Source organism: Capricornis sumatraensis, chromosome 8, assembly GCF_032405125.1.
Source record: "Capricornis sumatraensis isolate serow.1 chromosome 8, serow.2, whole genome shotgun sequence".
Lineage (NCBI taxonomy): Eukaryota > Metazoa > Chordata > Mammalia > Artiodactyla > Bovidae > Capricornis > Capricornis sumatraensis.
In genome coordinates, this window is record NC_091076.1 from 2,476,863 (window position 1) to 2,494,950 (window position 18,088).

The window sequence follows — 18,088 nt, forward strand, 5'->3', positions numbered from 1 at the left end:
AGTTGCAAGAGCAACAGCTTCGATGATGCTAAACTGCGGTCGTCAACTTTCACGGGCCGGCCACTAGGCTCCTCATCTTCAAGGCTCTGGTGTCCTCTGCAGAGCCTCCTGAGCCGCCAGTGCACTGCGCTCGCCAGTGCTTCCTGCTGTCGATGCGTTGCGGTTGTTGCGAGTTCTCTCTGCTGCTTTACAGCCCATTTGAAGTCGAATTTTAAGAAAACTCCTCAAATTTGCTTTTTATCTAATATTTCTACAGTCTAAATATAAAATAAACTGGAAGTAATAAGTCATTAGCAAAGAACATAAAGCAAGAAATGCATGTTAAAATGATGTATAACATTACCACATTTATTTTAGAACATAAAAACCAGTATCAAACGGCAATGTTAACAATGAAAACCATAATTACTTTTGCACCAACCTAATATTAAACCGTAACGACTTTGCACCAACCTAATACTTTGTCCACCTAAATACCTCTTCCTTTAAAAAAACAAAAAAGTAAGCACTCCCCAAACAGCAGTCCCAGACAAACCTCCCAACAAGCTCCTCAACGCCGCCTTATTATTCAAACATGCCATCACTCAGAGCACCAGTTCTTCCCTGTTTAGTATAGCTGATGGCCCTTTAGGGCTTTGGGAATTTAAACCACCCACTGGCCACAGACACTATCCATAAAAAAAAAAAAAAACCCACCCTTGGTTCTCTGGCAAAACTTTCAAAAAGTACAACACAATCAAAACAATCTGAAACCATTTTAAAACTGTGGACAATGAACAAAAAGGAAGAAAAGTAACTGAATGTGAGGAATTGTGAACTCTATCAGCCCATGTATGGATTTACACTTGAGGTCACACCTCCTGACGCTAGAAGACTATCTACTTGCTCAAAAAAAAAAAGCAAGGATTTCAGCTGCAACCCTAGTCGGCCAGAAGCTGCAGACACGGAATTAATACCACTTTCAATATGAAGAAGCTGGTAAAAATCCTGACAGGTTAATGGAAATAGTTTAACTAAGGATTCAAGCAAGAATTCACAGGCTGTAATGCATTGATGAACACATACCATCTCTAAGCCCTCAATTTCTATAAAATCATGATCTCAGATTAAAATTTCTCAACAGAAAATATCACAGAAGAGTCTGATAATCTTAATGGTCAATTCACAAAACTACAGTATCTGTACACTTTCAGAGGGCAACAATCCTAAAACGTAAGTATCCTTTCCAGAATTCAGTTTACTAAAGCTATCAAACCAAAAGTGACAAAATCAACTATTGTGAAGAATTCAATTTCTCCAATCACCATTCTATACAGCATTTTCAAAAATAATGCAAAGGTCACAAAAGTATTTAGATGTTAATTTGAAATACAGAGGCACAAATAACAGCGGACATTCTGAATTAGTAACATGGGTCAAAAAAAAGACTGAAGTAGTAACTGGTGTTTAAGGCAGCACTATAGTGTTGACATTATTTTATATAATTATAAATAACTATTTTGAGAATTACTCCTCTCTCATCATTCCACGAGACCGCAAACTTCCAGTGAAAGCTTTCCTAAATAACCTTAAAGCAGTCACAATTTATTTTATCTATAAAACGATCTCCCTTTGTCACTTAATTCTATAGGAAATTTAAGTCTTGCAATGGTATTTTTATTGACCAAGTCTTCAATCAATCCTTCCAAATCTCAGAATAGGATACTTTACCTTCGAAAGATGAAAGAAAATAATTTCCCTGTCACAAAACAAGTTTAAAAAAAAAAGTAGCTAACAAATTGAGAGAATTCATTTTCTAGCATTTCCTTTTCCTGTCAACTCTATCTTAACAAGTTAACCACTAATAGATAACGCTAATGTTTAAGGCACCTTCCTCCACTTTAGCACTCAGACTTTTAAATATATTCCTACTCGTAACACCACCTTTCTTGGAAAGTCTTTTTTATGTTAGCATATTATTTACCCCACTAGCTATCATTAATCGCTGTCTGCAATCATTTCCAGATTCTACTATGGAGAGCACTTAGCATTCTGTGGAATCACAGAATCTGGAGCTAGAAATAATCAACCAGCTCAAATCCTCAAAACCTAGACTTCAGTTAGGCTCTGCTGCTGCTAAGTCACTTCAGTCGTGTCCGACTCTGTGTGACCCCACAGACAGCAGCCCACCAGGCTCCCCCATCCATGGGATTTTCCAGGCAAGAGTACTGGAGTGGGTTGCCATTGCCTTCTCCGCAGTTAGGCTCACTGCAATAATAAAAACAGCTTCTTATTAAAACGTTTCATCCTCTCTACAGAGAAGCTGTAAAGTTAGGCAAAGTTCCCAGGTGGCTCACTGGTAAAGAATTCACCTGCCAATGCAGGAAATACGGGTTCAATCCCTGGTGTGGGAAGATCCCCTGAGTCGTGAAGCAACTAAGCCCGTGTGCCACAGCTACTGAGCACAGGCTGGGAAGCGCAACTACCAAAGCCCGAGTGCCCTAGAGCCCCAGCTTCACACCAAAAGCAGCCACTGCAGTGAGAAGCCCACGCACAGCTAGAGAGTACCCCGCCCCCGACCTAGAGAAAGCCCTCCTGCAGCAATGAAGACTCCATAGGCCTAAATAAATAAGTTTTAAAAATTTAAAAACAAAACTGCTTGCATTTTAACCCAAGTTCTGTCACCCTGCGAACACCACTTTACTTAACCCTCTCAGGGCCTCAAGCTTCCTGAGGTTACAGGGGGAAGCAACAGTGCTTATCTCAAAAGTCATTAGACTCCTGAAATGAGTCAACGCAAGCCAAGAGACTATCAGAGGTCCTGGTGTGTAGGACAACTATTAATCACTTAAGAGGAAAAGTTATTAAAAAAAAAAAAAAGACAGTAATTTTAAAGAACACAACTTTTAAGTTCAACGACTCATTCTGAGAACTTTCGGGTGCCTATTCTTACACTTCACAGCGTTGCTGTTGTTCAGTGGCTCAGTTGTGCCCGACTCTTTGTCGCGTGGACTCTGGCCCACCAGGCCCCCCTGACCGTGGGATTTCCCAGATGAGAATACTGGAGGGAGGTTTCCGTTTCCTTCTCCAGGGGATCTTCCAGACCAGGGATCAACCGGGGCCTGCTGCACGGACAGGTGGGTTCTTCACCACTGAACCACCAGGACAGGTAGGTGGGGCGGGTGGGGGGGGGGACACATGAACCACAGGCCCGCAGACAAGGGAGGGTATGGGCACGCCTGGCCAGGAACCTGACCCCCGCCTTCCTCGGGGCCCAAAAGGCTTCATGCTGAACCCAGACCCGGAGTCACTGCGGACGATGGGAAGTCTGATCGCGACCGGGCGACCCTCTGCTGGGATGCACAGAAGCATTCGGCAAACAGAGGACTGGGGAGGGAGGGGAACGCGGCCAGGCAGTCAGGTACCAACAGGCACACCGCTGTGACTGCCGTCACCGTCTCCGGCAGCGCTGGGTTCGTCGGCCGGCCGCGCTTCCCCGCCTGCAGAATGACGCGGCCGCGCCGGCCCGTCCGACTCGCTGCGCCGCCCGGCCCCGACGACGGCAAGGGCCGCTCAAAGTGCCGCCGCGCCAGCAAACCCGGGCCCGGAGCCCGCGGTGGCGGCGAATCGCGGTCACTCCGCCCCGGGGAAGGGCTCCGGGGCCGAAAACAAAGGCCCCGGGAGGCTCCGCGCTGCCCCGGGCGCTCGCGGCCCGGCCCGCGGCCTCAACCTCCCCCGGGACGTCGCAGGGCCGGCGGGAGGGCTGGCGGGGGCCGCGCGGGAACAAAGCGCTCCTGACCCTCCGGCCGCGCGGACACCTGCCGCCGCCTCCCGGCCGCCCGCCGGGCCCCGCCCGCCTCCCCGCGGGCTCCACTCCCGCCCGCCCGCTCCCCACTCCGGGTCCGGCCCCGCCCCTGGCGCCGCGGCGCCCCGAGATGGCCCCCTGCGCGGCCCCCGCCAGCCCGGCCCCGGCCCCGCCGGCCCCCACAAAAGCGTTACCCAGCCGAGCCCTCACCGCCGCACCTCACGCCTCCTGCGGCAGTAGCGGCGGCCGTCCGGGCTTCGCTCACTTCGGGACTGCGCCGCCGTGGCCGCCAACAACACCACCGCCCATTGGCCGAGTCCGCTGTCACCGCCCTCCTAGAGCAAAGCGGGCTGCTATTGGGCCAGCGCGGCGCAAGTCCGCTACGCTTCGGCGCCGCCGGCGCCGGCCAATCAGAGGCCGTCCCGGGCACGCGGCGCCGAGACCCTCGCGCTTATGCAAATAAGGGCATGTGACGTCACCAGGGCGCGCGCGCCCGCGCTCGTTTCGCCTCTTTAAGAGGCGGGGGCGCGTGGGGCCCACGTGGAGGACGCTTGCTGCTGCGTACCCGTCTGTGCAACCGGGGCTCCACCCCTTTCGTCCCCTCACCCACCCACCTCTGCCTCCGCAGTCCTTTCCCCACCTCAATCGCCCAACCCTTGGCCTGTGCAGCCCCCTACCCCCGATTCGGGCGCACCCCTCTCCCCTCCCCAGTCCCCCGGTGGCCTGGGCAATGTCTCGGATTCCTCCCGTGCCCCCTGGTACCCCGGATTGAGCTCCACTCCCAGGAACGCGCGCTGACCCCGCCGACCTCCGCGATCCCCTGGCCCGGGTCTACCCTCTCAGGTCCCCAGGCTCGTTCTGCCTGCAGGGCTTGACTCGTGGACTCCCCTCTTCCTTCCTGACCCTACCCCGGACACTCCAGGTGGCAGGGAGCTGGTGGAGCACCCCTCCCACCACACCAGCACTAGTTGGGCAGGCTGTGGGCTGACCACTGGACCTGGTCCTTGCTCCACTGGTTGCAGTGAGGCAGCCTGTCATTCTCCAGGTCACCTAAGTGAATTGGTGGCAAGGTGGACGACCTTATCCAAAGCCTTTGTGTCGGTAGCAGGACTGAGAATGCTGTCCCAACTTCCTATGGCACAACAAAGGGACACAAACTGTGGGGCTTAGAAAACACAACAGCCTTGTGTTCTCTCACGGCTCTGGAGGCTGGAAGGCAGAAATCAAGGTGTCACAGGGCTCAGTTACCTCCAGGGGACTCGGGGGGAGGATCCTTCCTGCCTCTTTCAGCTTCTGGGGGCTCTGGGCTGTGGCTGCATCTCATGGCCTTCTCTGTCTCCACAGATCCTCTTTAAAAAATAAAATCAAGCCAAAGCAGGAGTTTAATTGCTAACGGGTTGATGAAGTGACATTTTCCACTAAAAGATGATGAAGATCGTTTTGAGAAATAAAGTCAGAATTATATTTAGGGCTCATGAGAAAGAATCGAGTAATATCAGGAATCTTTTTAAAAACAAAAAATACTTTATTTAACATATGACCAAACAGTTCAAAGTATCCCTACTCAGGTTCAGAAATACAGTTCGTGCACGCGTGCTCAGTCGCGTCCGACTCTTTGTGACCCCGAGGATTGTGGCCCACCAGGCTCCTCTGTCCATGAAATTCCTCAGGCAAGAATACTGGAGCAGGTTGCCATTCCCTCCTCCAGGGGATCTTCTCGACCCAGGGATGGAAACTCTGTCTCTTGTCTCGTGCATTGACAGGTGGATTCTTTACCACTGAGCCACCTGGGAAGCCATGTATTAAGAAAACATTCCCCTCGTATTAGTCCTTTATAATAGTTGTTATTTAGTCCTGTGCTCCAAAAATGATATCTGAAACATTATCTAATTACTATGCTCACAAGCTACACAAAGGACTTTGTTTTGAAATATAAAAACAAAAAATTGAAAGAATTACAAAGGCTGCAACTTAGTTACTGACACCTTTTGCTGCATTTGTGTCTAAAGAATTCAAATACTACTTCTGCATTAGGGTCCCTGGGTAACTTTACATGAAACTTTTTTTTTTTTTATGGCTGTTTTTACTTAGGACTCTTTAGTCGAAAGTTTTAGGTGCTAGGATGGACACCTAACTTGCTGTCGTCACTGCTGAAGTAAAGAGATGTATTAATATGGCATAGCGTCTGTAGGAGGTAACAGAGAAATCCATAGAAGGGGGTGAAGTGGCTTTCTCGAGGCCACGTTACTTGAGCAAAACTGCTAGGAGTTGAGTCTATTCCATTTTGGAAAGTAAATCATGGCTGAATTTACAGGGTTCTCCGTGCTGACTTTTCTTGCCCTTATTCTTGCAGATAGTGTCTGTATTTTCAGCTACCAGAGGTGAGGACCATCACAGTTTCCCAGATCCCCCATCTCCCTGTTTCACATCTGTATATATATTCTTGTTTTAACATAATTTTTAAAATGTTACTTATTTTTGGCAGTGCTGGGGTTCTGCTGCTGTGTGCGGGCTTGCTCTAGCTGCAGTAAGCAGCGGCTACTCTTCATTGCAGGGTGAAGCTTTCTCGTTGCGATGGTCCTCTCCTGGAGCGCAGGCTCTAAGGCAGGCTCAGCAGCTGCAGCTCGTGGGCCCCAGGGCTCCGGCTCAGCAGTTGTGACACACTCCCTCAGTGGCTCGAACTGTGTCCCCTGCACTGGCCGGCGGACTCATCCATTGCACCACCAGAGAAGTCCCTGTGTATATTCTTGTTACAGTGAGATTGTTTTCCCCACTTCCTCAAGGGCACTTTTAAAGCTTTTTGAGCTACCTTGGAACAAACACAATAGTCTCAGAATACAGTGAAGTGTGAATGACTGTCCACATTTAGGTCTGGGATGAGTGGTTCCTTTGTAATGACTCTCGCACAGCCCCGAGACACACAGCCTAGGCTGTGGCGTTTCTGTTGAGCCTGGTTTTGCTGTGGCTGCTTTTGGTTAAGGTGAAGACTTACTGATAACATGATCAGCAGAATCAGCTACAGCAGGGACGGTAAGAGAAATCACTGGAGAAGGAAATGGCAATCCACTCCAGGACTATTGCCTGGAAAATCCCGTGGACAGAGGAGCCTGGTAGGCTACAGTCCATGGGGTCGCAAAGAGTCAGACACAACTGAGTGACGTCACTTCAATAAGGACTGTGCAACTTGTATGTGATATTAATACATTAAAGTGGAAATCACAGACCTCCGCAGTGGTCCAGTGGTTACAATTCGGTCTTCCACCACAGAGGGGGCAGGTTCAGTCCCTGGTCAGGGAGCTGAGCTCCCACCTGCCTCACAGCCAAAAAGCCCAAACATGAAACAGAAGCAGTGTTATAAAAACTCGGTATTTTTTTAAAAATGGCCACATTAAAAAAAATCTTTAAAAAAGCACACAACTAGGAGACAAGTGTAAAAGAAAGGCGGGCTATCCAAATCCCTTTTTATATCCAAAGATCGTAACATGCTACTTCCCCACAACCCAGCAGTGTGTGTGTGTGTATAAGTCCCTTCAGTCAAAGGTATTTCTTATTCTGTCTCCCCATTCCCCCATGCAACTTAGCCCCTTAACAACAAGCCAACAGCTTTATCTGGGATTCAATGGAAGAAAAAGCAGCGTTTCCTTATTAGATGAAAATGCCATTGGACTCACGCGGGGATGCTGTGTGTCTATATTGCATGTTAGGAGTGATTTAAAGTCTTGCCCAGCCTTCCAGGCGGGTGACATTCAGCCGGCCAGTCGGGGTGACGGGCTCTCCGTCCTAGGACCATGGCCCAGTTTGTCCGTAACCTCGCGGAGAAGGCCCCGGCGCTGGTCAACGCTGCTGTGACTTACTCGAAGCCTCGATTGGCCACGTTTTGGTACTATGCCAAGGTTGAGCTGGTTCCTCCAACCCCTGCTGAGATCCCTACAGCAATTCAGAGCTTGAAAAAAATTATCAACAGTGCTAAAACTGGTAGCTTCAAACAGCTCACTGTTAAGGAAGCTCTACTGAATGGTTTGGTGGCCACTGAGGTGTGGATGTGGTTTTATGTTGGCGAGATCATAGGCAAGCGTGGCATCATTGGCTATGATGTTTGAAGACCAATTTTTAACATGTGATTATATTTGCTTTATTATTCAAGTGTTCTTGGACCATGTGTGAACAGACTGCTATTTGAATAAAATAAGACAATGTGTCAGAAAAAAATAAAAAATAAAAAAAATAAAGTCTTGCCCAGCGTAACTTTCATCCTGGAAGGGTTAAGTCGCTCAGTTTTGTCTGACTCTGTGCAACCCTATGGACTGTAGCCCACGAGGCTCCTCTGTCCATAGAATTCTCCAGGCAAGAATACTAGAGTGGGTAGCCATTCCCTTCTCCAGGGGATCTTCCCAACCCAGGGATGAAACCCAGGTCTCCTGCATTACAGGCAGATTCTTCACCTTCTGAACCACCAGGGAGGCCCCAAACTCTCGTCCTACCTGCTGACATTGGGACCACTGTTCCTTGTAAATCATGAACCATCCAGAGAGACCCTGTCCTGGATTTATGATCTTGAGAAAGACTTTCACCTTCTTGGACAGTAGTTTCCTCAACTACTAAAGGAGGTGAGTGGTCTTTCAGATAACCTTTCAGTGCTAACATTCTGTGATGCTAGGAGGACAGTTCAATGCAGGCAATGTATTAACATATAAAACCATTTTGCTCAAGTGTCTGTTCTGATGACCCCAGCCGCATTCCAGGGCCCGCAAATAGCTCAGGGTGGCTCACGGCCCCAAAGGTAGTGCCTGGGAGTCCCACTGGGAGGTGAGCCCGGGCCGGTGCCCCAAGGTGCTCGCCTGGCCAGGCGGCACGCCATGTCCCCGCCTGCCCGTGGGCATGACGGGCAGATGTCAGGCTCTGAGTGATGCCAGCCTTGCCATCCCAAGCTCCCTGCCTGGGTCTGACATCTCAGATCTCAGGCACTGGGTCTCGGACTCCCCAGCGGAAGCGGGAACTGGAACCCCCTGCAGCTGACCTCGCCGCAGCGGCTCTTTGGAAACTGCACCCGGTCTCTTCACGTCTCTCATGAGATCAGGCAGCCATCCTCACCTGCCTGCACTCGGACTGTATTTTCTGCCCCGCTCCCCACATTACAGCCACAGATGGATTTAAATTAAGCAAACTGGCCCTGGAGGGGACCCTGGCCCTCGCCTCTAGGGGGACCGCTGCTCAGTAAACAGCCCCTAGGGCTGGTAGAAGCTGGGGAGCCTGAGTCCCAGAAGCACCCACGTGCTTCCCCAGGGTGGTGGCACCCAGGTCACGATGCTCTCGTGACACACACACGTGGACACACAGAGGAAGCGGAAAATCGCAGTATACTGACCTCAGAAAACATCCTGTTTATTCCGTGCAGAGAGAGGGGTGCCCGACATGGGGTGTGTCTGTAAACGCACACCCTTAGAGGGAAGGATCCAGGAGCTCAGAGACGGCCTCAAGGAGACACTCGGTTGCGAGTTTATTCTGGTAGTTTGCTGCACGACTTGATTTTTTTAAAAATGTATCTGGCCGTGTCGGGTCTCAGTCACGGCGCGCGCACTCTGCAGTCGTGGCGCGCGGACTCTGCGGTCGCGGCGCATAGCCTCAATTTTGTCCTGGTCTTAACCTCCCTGTAGCACGTGGGCTCTTGGTTCCCCGACCAGGGATCGAACCCACATCCCCGGCATTAAGGCAGATTCTTAACCATTGAACCACCAGGGAAGTCCCGTGATTTGATTTTTTTAATTGTGAATCTGTAATATTTTTTTAAATAATGAAAACGTGAAAGATTTCTTTAGAGAGAAGCAGGAAGACTTTGGGTTTCCCAGATGGTGCCAGTGGTAAGTACTCTTGCCTAGAAAATCCCATGGGCAGAGGAGCCTGGTGGGCTGCAGTCCATGGGGTCGCTGAGGGTCGGACACGACTGAGCGACTTCACTTTCACTTTTCACTTTCATGCATTGGAGAAGGAAATGGCAACCCACTTCAATGTTCTTGCCTGGAGAATCCCAGGGGCAGCAGAGCCTGGTGGGCTGCCATCTATGGGGTCGCACAGAGTCGGACACAACTGAAGTGACTTAGCAGCCGTAGCAGCCAGCGGTAAAGAACCCAGCTGCCAGTGCAAGAGATGTAAGACACGTGGGTTCAATCCCTAGGTTGGGAAGATCCCCTGGAGGAGAGCATGGCAACCCACTCGTGTTCTTGCCTGGAGAATCCGAGGGACAGAGGCGCCTGCAGGTTGTGGTCCACAGGGTCGCAGAGTCGGACGTGACCGAAGCAGATGAGCACAGGAAGACATGCAGGAAGATTCTGGGTCTTAAATCTGGAAAGAGGTTTCATACACACACACGAAAGAAACAGAATTTTACTAGTGAATTGATATTTTCCAAGTTAAAATAAAGTTTTTCACCCCATCTTGTTCCAGAAGGTTCTGCTGTGGCTTGTGAGGGTACAAAGGCCAAGTGCAAAGGGGACAGCAAGGACTCCGCTGACAAGGCTGCGGTGGGGTGGGGAACGTCCTGGGACCCCCACACCCCCTGCAGGCACCCTGGCCGGGGCCAGTCCCCACTCCCCACCCCGCCCTTTGCAGCTGCAGGGCAGGGCTCATGTTCTCCACTAAAGACAAGAGGGTGAAGGACCTCCCTGGCGTTCCAGTGGTGAAGACTCCACGCTTCCAATGCAGGGGGGGTGGGTTCAGCCCCTGGTCAGGGAACTAAGACTCTGCATGCTGTGCGGCCATAGCCAAAAAAATAAGCAAATAAATAAATAAAGACGAGAGGGTTCCCTGGCGGCATGTTACAAAGAATACCAGATCGTGAAGTCTCGAACACGGGACAGACGCCGTTGCTCTGATGTGACCACGAGTGTGTGCTTGATTGCTTCATCCGCCGTTTCGGCTGAAGACGACTCCGTGACGGACCTCACACTAAGACACGGGGACACAGCCCGCACGATCGCGCGAACAGAACCGAGAGCCCCTTAGTCACACCACGCCCGGTCCACACGTGAATGTCCCCGGACGTCTCTGCGGCAGGTTTGTGCGTCAAGGCCCACACGCTGGGGGTGGTGCTGGCGCTTCTCGGGCCCCGCCTCCTGGAGGAGCCCGTCCGCCTCCGTGGGCACCGCCTGCCTGTGCCTGGCTCCCCAGTGCAGCCTGTGAGCAGTTCGTGAGGCGGATGGCCTCCTCCACGAGGGGCCCCCGACCAGGGGCAGGGGCCTCACCCCAAGCACTGGAGGCGGCCGCTCACCAGCCTCAGCTACGTCGGAGCCAGGGTCTGCCTGGGCGGCACGGGTCTGGAAGCTTCCCTCAGTGCTGACTCTGTGTTCCTGGTGGAAAGACCTCTCTGTGCAGGTTAGCCCGGCTCTCCCCCGCAGCGGACCCCAGGCCCACGTTTCCCTCTCGGGGGATGTGGAGACTGAAAGATGTGGGGAGGGGTGATGGGCAGAGCACACCTTTCCTGGTCCCCGTCACCTCCAAGCCACCCACGGGATGACGCTCCACCATCGTGAGAACCGTCAGCTCCCAACTTTCAGCTCAGAGCCCACCGATGGCCCCGGCCTGAGTCAGGGCCACACTCAGGGCCTGGGAACAGAGGCTGTCCAACCGCCCTATTCTGTCCGCTGGCCCGCTGCCCCTTTCAGTGGGGCCACTGGGGGCCCTGAAGCGCAGTGTCCATGGGGGTGGAGATGCTTAATCTTGCCACTTAGGAAAAGCAAGTTTGTGGGCCACATGTTCCCTCCCATGGTGACAGGTATGACATCTTGGTCTTCTTTGCCCTCGAGGGCAAGTGTGGACGCCGGATTTCAACGGCTCCTTCTTTTCAGTGCCTGGGTCTTCCCAGACTGGGCCAGGGGAGGCTGCTGAGGCTTTGACTTTGAAATAGTAAGAGGTTCCAGGAAGCTGCAGCAGGAGGCTCCCTGTGCCCTCCTCGTGATTTCCTGGCACTTACGTCTCACCGAAGATCTGTGCCTGGAGACCAGTCCTGGGGGCACGCGGCCTCGGGCGTGGATTCCTGCAGCCACCACCGCGGCCGAGGGGTGAGGGATCCAGACCCCTTGCCACTGTGAAGGCCCCTCTTGCTGCCCTTTCTAGTCAGCCCCCACTCTGGATCCACCAGGTGCGCGCTCTGCACCTCCGGGCTCTTGAGGAGGTCATCTCACTGGATCTTACCATGTTGGACCCTCTGCCTGATGTCCCAGAGACCCCTGATCACTGTGCGGTTCCTGGTCTGCCCCATGTCTTCCTTCCTTTCGGGATGTTTCCTCCCAGGAGGGGGCTGCCGCTCAGAGCCGGAACTGGCCTGGGTGCTCACATTCACCAGGGCAGCCCCTCAGCCTGCGGGGCCAGGAAGCGCCCAGTGTCGACAAGCCGCGGGTGAGTGCCTGCTGTTTCCTCCCTCCGGGATACCTCCTCTCACGCGGAGCTCTGTCCCCGCACCCCGCAGGGGTGACAGCCACGTGGCGCTCTATGCAGCAACACAGTGTCAGGGTCCCACGTGACTCCTCTACTCTGGCCTCGGAACATCCCCCAGTGATGTGCAGCAGAGGGGCGCGTTCTCACTCCAACCCACGGAGCCACTGCGACCGGGTGAAGGGGCGCTTTCCTAAACGGCTGCCGCCCTCCTCCCCACCCTCGCCATGCCCCCCACCTTGGGGGGTGATGGGGGGGCCCCTGAGACTTCTGAAATTAAGGCACCCAAGGGCACGTGGTGCCTGTCTCTCTGGGGAGCACGGAGGCCGTGGACCTGGGGGCCCCCACCCAGCACCCCGGCTCCAGAGCGCAGACCCTGCCCTGAGCGCACCCAGTGAGGGCCCTGACCGAGACCCGCCAGGCGGGGCCAGACTCAACGATAAGGTCATTGTCGCGTCAGTACTGAGAGCTGGGGCGGCTTGCAGGGCAGCACTGGGTAACTGGCCTGGGCTTGTCTCACTGTTTTGCGGCTTTTTTTCCTTACTGGCGTCTGTTTTTTGTTGTTGAACGTTATCAATCCCTGGGTCGGGAAGGTCCCCTGCAGAAAGTGGTGTGTGGGCAACCTACCCCAGTATTCTAGCCTGGAGAATCCCACAGACAGAGGAGCCGGGGGCCGCGGCCTGGGGGTCGCAGTCGGACACAAGTCAAGCGCCCCAGCATGCCAACGCTGATGCCTGGAGCCCGTCCTTGCGGGGCCCACTCTCGTGCCCCCGCGGGGCTGGGCCCCCCGTGCAGCCAGCGTGGGTGGGCACGCGCTCCCACCCGCTCTGCCAGCAGAGCTCCTGTGGGCAGAGGCTGCAGGGTGAGCAGGCCCAGCCCTGGGCATGGCCAGCACCCCCTAACCACGGGCCGGGTCACTGCACCGACTGCTACACGAGAACGGGACGATGACCCGCAGCCCGTCAGCCTGGCCCCGAGGACCCCGTCGTGGTCCTTGCGGAGCCCACCTGGCTCCCTCAGTGCCCCCGCCTGGACCAAGGCTGGAGACACGCCTTGGAGCTCAGTGGGGATTCTTCTCCTCCGGGAGTGAACACGCGTGAACGGGGGTAGGGAGGACATGCTCCTGGGCAGGGACCCGAAAACAAGCGGCCCCCATCTCACCCTGGGGGTGCTGAGCCGGCCCTGCTGCCCGCCCGCCCGCCCGCAGGATTGCCGTGGAGACAGGGCAGCGAGCTGAGCTAGCAGGATTTGAGTGCGCGGCCGGGCAGGCTTTGTGTGTGGCGCCGCAGGCTCTGCCAGTTTGAGCCCGTCTTTTTCCTGCTCAAATGCCTCCCAATGCGCCCACACAGCAGAGATTAGCTGATAGCCATCAGTACTGGGGGGTGGGGGTGGCGGGGGACGGTCCTCGGTTGAAGCCACTCAGCGGTCTGAGCCCCCGAGTCGTGACCTGCTGACCCAGCAGCCCGCCCGGCGCGCGCTGATTGTGCAGGCTGACAGCAAACAGAGCCCAGCCCCTGATTGGGAAGACTTTATTACTGACGACTCAGAGCAGGAGGCGGCCCGGCCCTCTGTGGACAGAGCGCTTCACTCGGGCCGAGGGCCCCTGTGCACAGGCGGGAGCGTGGGCGGGGCCTGGGGGTCACGGGGGGCCCCCGTTCTGAACCAGCTGCAGGTACTCCAAGTGCAGCCTCTCCTGAGCCTCAAACAGCTTCCGCAGCTTCTTGGCCTGCCCTTTGCTCAGCTCTTTGCCTTCGGAGTCATGCGTGGGCAGACCCTGGGGGGGCGAGAGCACGGCGGTCACTCCGGGCACCCCCGCCCCCACACCACACTCTGCACCCAGCACCCCGATCCGTGGCGTCGGGGCCTCTGGGGACCGCCCTCCTGCCCAGGGCTGAGCGGCATGGTGCCCAGCTGGGTCAGCGGCCTCCTTGCTAGTGTGAGCTGAAAAGCACACAGTGAACACACCCAAGAGCACAAGGGGCCCGAGGGTCTCGGGAGGGCCCCGCTGTGGAACCTCTGGCCAGGGGCACGGCTGTGCCATGTCCTCCGGACCGTCTGTGGGGACAGGCTCTGCAAACCCCTAACCAGCCCCGTGCTGACGGAGGGCAGTCCTGCACACAGGCTGGACCTAAACAGCCCACACGAGCCCGTCTTCCTGGGCAGAGACACTCCTCAGCCAAGTTAAAACCACTGCCGTCCCCGGTTCATGATCTAACAACACCCTGAAGAGAAAAAAAGAGGTGCCTCTTACGTTTTCATCAAACTTGGAGTATTTGTCACTTTCCAATAAGAACATCTCACTGGGTGGGATCTTCATCTTGGCCAGCTTTGCTGCCTGGAATACACACATGGGGTCACTGCTCTGAGCCCACAGGGGGGCCCCCACGCCAGCCCCCAAGTTCAGGGAGCAACAGAAAGCCCAAAGCGACACCCAGGCAGGGGGAGTTAAAGGCGGCAAGCGGAGGTTTTCTGCAGGACAGAGGGGTGGGGGGTGCACGGCAGGGTCAGGGCAGCAGGCGCCAGCCTGCAGCCGCCGCCTCCCTGGGGCGCCACGTGGACGCGTGGGACGGAGGTGGGGGGCAGCTGGGCCGTGAGAGACACGGACGGCAGAGCGGGGGTCAACGTGCCTTCCTTCCGGGAGGCCCCACCGCAGGCAGACGCTACCTCTTGCTCCCGTCTCTTCCTGGCGGCCTCCTCTTTCTTCCTCCTCTTCTCCTCTTCCACCTGCGGGACAGCAGACCCCCGTGACCTTAGCTGCCCCGGCCCCGCTGGAGGGGGAGGGCAACGGGACAAGCCCCCTGCTGCCCCCTGCCACTCCCCACAAGCTGCCCCCTGCCCAGCCCTGCTCAAGGGGGAGAGCAATGGGACAAGCCCCCTGCTGCCCCCTGCCACTCCCCACAAGCTGCCCCCTGCCCGGCCCCGCTCTGGACACAGGGCAGGGAGTGGGCGCCACCCGCGAGGTCACCCTCAGCATGGCCACCATGAAGGAGGGAGCAGAAGCCCACCTGGCCATGCGGTGGGACCAGGGATGGCATGGTGAGCCCTAGCAGGCAGCGCCACCCAGGGAACAGGCGGCCTGGGTGCCAGGCTGCGTGCCCACGAGGAGTGGCCTGGAGCCCACCGTGGGTCTGCTGAGTCCCTTGCCGCGTACACCCTTCCTGGCGTCCACAGCGGCGCCCCAGGGCACGGGCAACCCCGCCACCTCACCACTCCTCTCCTGGACATCTGCGGAGGCCCCTCCCGGCCCCCAAACGCAGCTCGACAGCGGCCTCCTCCTACGGCCTCGTGGGCCCAGCCCATGAGCTGTGCCCAGCGCTGCTGAAGGGCAACTGCCGTCCCATTTCTCTGCAGGACACCGAGTCCCCGAGAGCGGGGTTGGTCCTGATTCACGGATCAATCCTGCTCCCAGCACTCTAGGGGGTCTGATGTGTGAGAAGGACGCGGGCTGGGGCGGAGGGAGGTGTGACAACACGCTCACCCCCGGGGACGGGGAGGACGGGGAGTGAGACACGCTCACCCCCAGGGACGGAGAGGATAGAGAGTGAGACACACTCACCCCGGGGACGGGGAGGACGGGGAGTGAGACACGCTCACCCCCGGGGACGGGGAGGACGGGGAGTGAGACACACCCCGGGGACAGGGAGGACGGGGAGTGAGACACGCTCACCCCCGGGGACGGGGAGGACGGGGAGTGAGACACACCCCGGGGACGGGGAGGACGGGGAGTGAGACACGCTCACCCCTGGGGACCGGGAGGACGGGGAGTGAGACACGCTCACCCCTGGGGACCGGGAGGACGGGGAGTGAGACACGCTCACCCCTGGGGACCGGGAGGACGGGGAGTGAGACACGCTCACCCCCGGGGATGGGGAGGAGGGAGGGGGACACACACTCACCCCTGGGCTGAGGTGACACTTCGGGTGACAGGCAGGTGGGATCACCCGTCTGCAGGTCACCCGAAGCAACAGACCCCCCCTCACGCTCTGCTCTTCATTAGGAGCTGACACTGTTGCTGTTTAACTGCCAAGTATTTGCCTAGCTGGTGTGTCCTCCCGTTCGACCTTTACAAACACTGGAGCTTAATAAGACTGTAAACACTGACTCCTCCGTGTGCAGCGCACATGCGCCCGAGGTCATCACGCCCAGCAGGCGGCCAGCCCCAGCTCCTGTGGCTTCACCCACCCGTTGCTTTTCTTCTCTCTCTCTCAGTAAGGCGTCTCTGTCCACCAGCTTGACCACGGTGGGCAGTCCTGAAAGGCAAACGGCCGTGAGACTCCTGAGCCCATCCCTGTGCCACCACTCCCACCCTCGGGGCCCCCAGAGGGCAGCAGGGAAGCCCTCCCTTACTGCTCCCACAGACCAAACGTTAACCGTGCTGTGGGGGGGCCCGAACAGCCAGGCGTCACAAAGTGAGACTTTCTCCTGAGTGTTTAAAACCCGATCATTTTCTGTGCAGCCCAAACCCCAGCCAAGACAAGCTGTCAAACTCGCTGACGATCCACACCGACACAGGCTGCCTCCCGAGGGACAGGTCCCTGCAGAATCGGGGTGCCGGGCAGTCAGGCCGCAGGAGCAGAGCCCCAGATGTCACCTTTCAGACAGAGGAGGGGCTGGAGTGATACCCAAGAGGCACGATCCAGCCCTGTGGATCCTGTAAAAGGCGCGGTGCCCTCAGACCCGTCCCAGCAGCTCTCCTCTCGAAAGCCAGCCACACCTGGCAGCCCCCGCCCCCGGTGTCCGCCCATCACAGCCAGAGGACCCACCTTCGTGGTCTTCCAGCCGCACCCCCAGCTCGGGCAGAATGTCGTCCCGCAGGGCGTCGCTCAGCTGGAGGACCTCGGGCACTGTGGGCAGAGGACACAGCTCAGCCCCTGGGCGCGGGAATGCCTGGGCACTCTCCGCTGGTGGCGGAGGCAGGAGAAGCAGACACGGGCACTACGGGCACCACGGAGTGCAGAGCAGACCCCCAGGACCCCACAGCCTGGGCACAGCGCGGGGCCCTGCTGAGCGGTGGGCACACAGCCTGGCCCCGAGGACCCTGCATGGGGACAGCCCAGCGTGACAGCAGGCCTGGGGATACCAGGGCTCTGCTGCACAGAGGGGGCCCCCGGGCACCTGGGAACATTGAGCCCTGTGGCCAGGGCGCGGCGATCCTGGGAGAGGCAGCTGCGTCCCTCCACCCGGGGCCAGGGGCTTGTTCTGAGCCCCGAGGCCACGACCAGCCCCGGACAGGCTCCCTGCTGTCGGCTCAGAGCAGCCACAGCCACGCGCGCAAGCAGCAGGCAGCCTCCCGCTTCCCGACACCCGTTCCGGCCCCCAGGCAGGACTTGGGGGACGATGGTCTTTATGTCTGGTTCCTCCTCTCATTCTGCCCCTCTCATTCGTCACTCAATGGCCCGCCCCCCGAGGAGACCCCAGGGCACCGGCTGAAGCAAGTGCCCAGTGGCCACTCGAACCGTAAGAGGAAGTTGGCCAGCTTCACCGTCACCGCCGCGGCCTGGGGGTGGGCCACGCCTGCCTGGGACCCCTCAGGGGCTGTCCTCTAGGTGGGCTCCTCACGTCCACAGAGACCTGCTCCGGTCCACGGAGCACAAATCTCCCTCCAGGCTTTCTTTCCAAACCTGTTGGTTACTGTACAGCCGCTTTCTCCCCAGCCTCCTCAGAGTCATGGATCTGAAGGGGCTCTAGTGTCCAGAACAAATACAGAGCTCCGACAACTCAACAGCAAGACAAAGGGCCCAACTGAAAACGAGCCAAGGGCCTGGACAGACACCTCTCCAGAGGAGACGTGCAGACAGCCAAGCCGCTCGTTGCTCATCATCACGTCATGCAGATCACAGCCGTGGCGAGACACCATCACACCCACCAGGACGGCTG

General features: G+C 56.6%; 3 protein-coding genes across 6 annotated transcripts in view; 1 reads left to right on the forward strand and 2 right to left on the reverse strand.

Annotated features, from left to right (window-relative positions):
- NAP1L4 (nucleosome assembly protein 1 like 4) overlaps positions 1-4,040 on the reverse strand; it is a 50,916-nt gene extending 46,876 nt beyond the window's left edge. Inside the window, exon 1 of one of the 2 annotated variants that reach the window (XM_068976774.1) lies at positions 4,003-4,040. The gene's annotated coding sequence lies outside the window, so the exon portion shown is untranslated. Of the gene's footprint in view, positions 1-3,994 lie in introns of both variants that reach the window. The other variant, XM_068976775.1, reaches the window with a different exon arrangement.
- Positions 4,041-7,533: 3,493 nt separating this feature from the next.
- LOC138084371 (ATP synthase subunit g, mitochondrial) lies at positions 7,534-7,978 on the forward strand. Its single transcript, XM_068978623.1, has one exon. The coding sequence runs from the start codon at positions 7,573-7,575 to the stop codon at positions 7,882-7,884; it is 312 nt and encodes a 103-aa protein (XP_068834724.1). The 5' UTR covers positions 7,534-7,572; the 3' UTR covers positions 7,885-7,978.
- A 5,788-nt stretch (positions 7,979-13,766) lies between these two features.
- CARS1 (cysteinyl-tRNA synthetase 1) overlaps positions 13,767-18,088 on the reverse strand; it is a 42,973-nt gene continuing 38,651 nt past the window's right edge. For 2 of the 3 annotated variants that reach the window (XM_068976527.1, XM_068976526.1), the window contains exons 19-23: positions 16,975-17,055; positions 16,394-16,461; positions 14,876-14,935; positions 14,463-14,546; positions 13,767-13,985 (exon numbers count right to left, since the gene is read on the reverse strand). In XM_068976527.1, coding sequence (XP_068832628.1) covers positions 13,851-13,985; positions 14,463-14,546; positions 14,876-14,935; positions 16,394-16,461; positions 16,975-17,055 — 428 coding nt within the window. In that variant the 3' untranslated portion in view covers positions 13,767-13,850. Of the gene's footprint in view, positions 13,986-14,462; positions 14,547-14,834; positions 14,936-16,393; positions 16,462-16,974; positions 17,056-18,088 lie in introns of all 3 variants that reach the window. The other variant, XM_068976528.1, reaches the window with a different exon arrangement.

Excerpts from the sequence above, each read along its gene's own strand:
- LOC138084371 (XM_068978623.1), top strand. The coding sequence starts at position 7,573 with ATGGCCCAGTTTGTCCGTAACCTCGCGGAGAAGGCCCCGGCGCTGGTC.